A 5,927-nucleotide genomic window follows, 5' to 3' on the forward strand; every position below is an offset into this window, starting at 1 on the left:
AGGTGGGGGATTTTACGTGGTTAGAATTAACTTTTAAATAATTCGTATTATTCGTCCAAATAATTATATATATAATTAAAATAAAGTAAAATATTAAATAAGAACTATCAATAAAAATAATATGAAAATGATTATATTATATTATATTTCTAAAATATTTTATTAATAGAAATTAAATTTATAAATTTTTGTTGAATCATTGTAATAACACAATTTGTTTTACATGGTACAAATATATCAAGTCAATCTATATATCAATAAATTATATTTACAAAACATTATAATATAATAAATTATATTTATAAAAGTAATTATAATATAAATAAATACAAAATAAAGAACAAGAGTCCAACACTACAAATAAATTAATAATGATAAAGACGGGTTTTACCTAGCAGGCACAATTTGCTGTGAAACAGTCAACACTAGCACTATGAATCTGTCCAAATGATCCAGTAATATTCAAAAAAGGGTGGACTCATTCCTTTCAAAATCACAAAATTGAAATTTTTATTCATTGTGACTTGCCCAGAAATTTCGAGCAACTGCGGCTGTGTGACTGGGTATTTAAGAGTTGCATCTGCTCATTAAAATTCGAATCAAGCGTGTGAAGTGCAAACCAAAACAATGGGCCGAGCTCCCTGCTGTGATAAAATTGGACTAAACAAAGGTCCATGGTCACCTCAGGAAAATCGAATACTCTCTGATTTTATTCGCATGAATGGCCATGGGAACTGGCGTGCAGTCCCTAAACAAGCAGGTTTCAATTCTACACACTAATTTAATTTTTACTCCGCATCTTTCTTTTTCTTTCTGCAGTCTAAAACTGATAAGTATTCTTCTCTGGTGATGCCAGGACTGTTAAGATGTGGTAAAAGCTGTCGTCTAAGGTGGCTTAATTACCTCAGACCAGAAATTAAACATGGGAATTTTACTTATGAAGAGGAAGAGACTATTATTAAGCTTCATCAACTTCTGGGCAACAGGTTTGATCATTGTTCATAATCTTTCTTTACTGATTTGTTTGTTCCACCATATCCTTGGCTGATGTTATTGGATTGTGTTATATAAAATACAGGTGGTCGGCTATTGCTTCAAGCCTGCCTGGAAGAACAGATAATGAGATAAAGAATGTGTGGAATACTCGCTTGAAGAAGCGGGTTTCAAGAATGGAACTCGATCCAGTAACAAATCATTCAAAGTCACCCAAGGCGGGGCACAATCTTATCTCCCTTGATTACTCCCACTGTAGTGAGAAAAGTCCAACAATGGAGGAGGGCAATTTTGATCTAATTCGGGCAAAGGCCATGGTTGATTTTCCCACCAGAATTTCTAATTCTTCGGACACATTCTTTGATTCATACAATCGGTCAAGCGGAATCCTTTCATCTATAAATAGTATAGACAGTAAGTTTGTAAATGGGGATTCAAGTTTAAGTTTAGATTGGCTTGAATCCAGTTGTACAAATTCTTTTGATGAGCCAATTAGATATAATCATGCAACCGAAATAAGCACATATGAAGTAATGTGGGAAGCTCACAATTTCACTTCAGACTTTCCAGAAGATGATTTCTTGAGCTGCATGGATGATGCAGACAAAGATCCCCATTTACTCAATAATATAGAGTTGCAGAGTAATGATGATGATTGCGATGGCTTTGGTTACTGGTTAAATATTTTGAAGCAAGCCGGGCCATCATCCACGTTATTGTAGATCTCTCTACTTTATTTATTTATTTTTGTTTCTTTAATAGGAAAGAAAGTCTTTAATTCCTAGGAATCCCAATGAATGGGGAACTGTTCATTTTCGTTTTCGTAAATGTGTAATTGACCAATCCAATCTACACCTAAATCCAACGTAATTAAACAATTGCATGGTCAAGAGTAAGGTCCTATGCTATAATTTAGTTTATTTTGATTAGTCGTCAACACACGATCCTTTGAAAGTGTTTGTATATTTTCTTAAAAGTTAAGTCTTTTTATGATATTTTTGTTTTCAATAAGTTTATTATAAAAATATTTGAAGAAAAAGGTTTTCTATCAAAAGTAATCAATGAGAGATGTAACACATCAATATATTATTGTTTGTCGAAATTATCTTTTATTAAATATTTTAATAAGCATAAAAATAATATTTGGAATATGACATGTGACTATTAAAAGAAATTGTTCAAAATGAAGAAAATGTTATTCAACAAATAGAAAATTATTGATCATGTCAATATATATATAAGGTTAAGAAATTTTGAATAGAATTGCTTTTTGACAAAAAACGACACATTCTTTCTTATTTGTCTTTCAATGATTGTTGCTCCCATTTTAAAGTGTTCTTCATTCCAATTTCCATTATTTTAAGTTTAGAGATTATATTTAAACTCTTATCAAGAAGAAATATATTGTTATTGTTGATAAAATTTAAAAGTTTGAATATATTACCCTTTCTCATGTTCATATGTTGTGTAATTAAATGAATTGCCGATATGGGTATTTATTTTAGTTGATTAAGAAAAAATGTGGAGGTAAATTTGGAAGAAAACGTAAAAAGAAGGGAATGAATCGTATTCAACCATGTGACATTTATTTTAGTATGCACTAGCTACATAATTTTAGCACCTCTATTTGATATCTAAATTGTAGTAGCCCCAATATTATAGATTCAACATTTACAAAGGATAGCCTATGTTGCAAAGGTTTAAGCAACAAACTTAGATAACAAATCACATGACACTACCATAAAAGAATGTAACCAAATTCAATGAAAGAAGAAAAAAAATCCCCCCCTACTCTAATTTTATGAGGATAAGTTCCCCTTCTATAAGATTGTTACAATAATGTTCAATAAAATAAGTAAAATAATTCTCTCCTACTAGTGAATGAATAATGGGAATAAGTGCCCCATTCATAAGTGTTATGCACTTTCTCTTGATTCTTTTTATAAATAATAAATCTTTTATAATATTGTCTTAGCCATGATATTGTCTCTCCTTGGGCTAGCTTTCCTGGCCCTGTCTTTGGTTGAGCTGCCTGTTGTCTTTAGAGGTAGTCTCTGCTTTTTTGGGTTGTGGCTCTCTCCTCTTGGTTGAGCGGTCTAGTCCCTTGGTTGTTTTGTAAAGGGTTTCAGGTCCCTTCAAAATCAGTTTTCACTTAATCAAATACAAATTTGAAGATTGGATTCTCTCAAATTGATTATGTTATAGCCTATTTTATATGCTACAAATCAATTTCTCATAATTAAAAATTAACGCATAATCATATCCTATGTAAGAACATAAGATCAATGTAAAACCAAGTCCCAAAGACACATCCATACTAGTACAAGTATAAGTCTTAACTAGTATATTTATCTTTAGAAAAATATAGATAAAATATGCAAATTTTTCATTACTCCACTAGAAATATATATATATTTTTATAAGAGAACTAAGCAAAAAAATAAATTATATTATTATATTGTAATTAATATTAAATCATTATTATATTATGATATTGTAGTTAATAATTAAATTATTATATTATATTATTATGTTTTAATATTTATTTTTTGTTGTCCAAGGGGTTGAGCTTAACTGGTTAAAACACTGGTTTCTCACTGTGGAGACCCAAGTTCAATTCCCAATAGAGACATCTGAAGTGGAATTCTAAGTTGTGACTCTTGGCCTTCCATAGGATGGGGAAGGTCTTGGGGTCAATCTAATCAAACATAATAATAATAATAATAATAATAATAATAATAATAATTCAAGTAATGGGGATGGGGCCCCCTACTGGTTCATAGCTCCAATCAAAAGCTATTTAGGCTTCGCCAATTACTGATAAAAAAATAAATAAATTTATTTTTTGTTATATTTTTTATTTTTTATATTTCCACTACACTCTTTACCAAAAGAAAATGATTTTGGACTTTCAATCTCTCATAATTAATAATACTATTTCTAATCTATTATTATATTACTACTTTATTATATTATATATTTCAAATAAAGTAGAAATTTTGTTGTAAGGCTAAATTTAGGAGTTAATTAATTGCATGAATAATCTAATTGCTGCATGAGATAGTGTACTGATTATATGGATGCATGAGATAGTGTACTGATTGTATGGATGAGTGAACTTGTTGTATTGAGGAATAATTGATGAATAGACTAAGAGTAAGTGTTCAGAGATTAATACAACTGAATAAAATAATAATAAAATAATTTTTTAGTTTTTTATACATTTAAATGTCACAAAAATCCGTTTCTAATTTTTATTGGCGAATGCTTTTACATCCATATGTAAGTATAATACACCTTCTACATTATTACAATTAAATCAGCACAATTGACAGTAAAAGAATGAACTATTAATAGTCACCACATTGCTGTATGAAATCACAGCCAAATCAACTAAAAATTTCCGAATTAAATATCTTAAGCAAGCTTGAATGATACCCTACCAGCTTGACACCAAAAAAACCAGTAATATAAATTGTAACATTGCTTAATACATACACGCTTGTAACTAAACTCCAATCCATCAATTCAAAAGTAGACTGTGCAACGAGCAATAAATGAGCATATTTGTATGAGGTGGTATAGAGATCTTGAGAAGCATAATGCATTTATTTAGTAAGCAGTTCGTATAAATACAAAGGAAGATCAATTCATTAACTATGGCACTGCTAATGTCAAACACATGACAATATAATTGGTATAGTAGAATTGTTACAAATAGGGTTGCCAGTGTTCGTGGGTATGGATTGCCCAGTGCATGTTATTGAAAGTTGGATGCACAGGTACAGAGATGTAGAAAGTAAGTATTCACATAAAGGAAAGAAAATGTTGATGCCGGAGTCAATAATGGTCCCAGAATTTTATGAAGGAGAACACAAACATAAATCAAAAGAAAAAGAATGATACATAGTTTATCATTTCTACAGAAATCAAATTCAAACATTAATAATTTTAACTGAAAATAACTTGAATTTAATCATACAATTAACTAAACTTGTGATTGAGAAGGAAAAAAATTAAGGACATAGGTACTTGTAAACGCTTCAAGTTCCAATGTGTTCTATCCCCAATTCTTCTTTCCCATCTTTATATATAACTTTCTCCTTCCATTTCCAAATTTTATCATAATTTTAAAATATAATCATGTATTGAAAGGAGTTTAGCTTTCTTATAAAATTCATTGACTGATTGTAGGAGAAACGGTTTTCTCATGTGCGATAGTTTAGCGAGGGCATGAAGTTCATGAACACATCTGTTCAACGAGGGTTGTCATAAAGTAGTTTTAGTCATTCGATAGGGGTGGAGTCTATAGACTAAAATTCAGTGATTTTGAAATAACTTGATCATCTTTTTGACTTTCCCGAAATGAATGCCAATACACCAATGAACAAATTTACTGCCATAGACGCCATTAATCACCATGCTGAAGTCTCCATTGATAATAAGATTTTGAATGCCCACTTGAATTCTTAACCTAAGACCCAACAAAAGATTTTCCAGATTAGCAAAATTGTTGGAGTTGAAACCAATAAAGAGATTACCAACCATGTGAATTATGAACCAAAATTCCAACCCCAAATATCTTTGGGTTATTTTTTGAGGTCTTGTTAAATTTTAATTTGAACCAACTACATGCTAGAAGATTCATGATGACTTTTTTTCCTTGATTAAAAAAGCTTATCGATCTTAAGCCAATGCCTTAAATGGAAAGTTCCCTTCGAATCAATTCTTTCGATCTTTCCAAAAGAGAGATTACTTTGGATGCACACTTTCCTAGTTTCTTGCAAAATTATTTCCTAATATTTAAACTCGCTTGTTTCCAGCCACAATACCATTGGGAATCATATATAACTATTAATAGTTGTGGGTTATTGAGTAAATTTCTTATTGTATTTACTTTTAAATAAATTTATGTTGATGCATCAAATGAAAAA

The 5,927-nt window shown here is 30.2% G+C and overlaps 1 protein-coding gene across 1 annotated transcript; it reads left to right on the plus strand.

The window, feature by feature from the left end:
- The first annotated feature begins 627 nt into the window (after positions 1-627).
- Positions 628-1,715, plus strand: LOC131859779 (transcription factor MYB13-like). Its single transcript, XM_059213831.1, has 3 exons — positions 628-760; positions 857-986; positions 1,079-1,715. The coding sequence occupies exons 1-3, from the start codon at positions 628-630 to the stop codon at positions 1,713-1,715; spliced, it is 900 nt and encodes a 299-aa protein (XP_059069814.1).
- Positions 1,716-5,927: the final 4,212 nt, after the last annotated feature.

This window comes from Cryptomeria japonica, chromosome 2 (genome assembly GCF_030272615.1).
Source record: "Cryptomeria japonica chromosome 2, Sugi_1.0, whole genome shotgun sequence".
Taxonomy (NCBI): domain Eukaryota; kingdom Viridiplantae; phylum Streptophyta; class Pinopsida; order Cupressales; family Cupressaceae; genus Cryptomeria; species Cryptomeria japonica.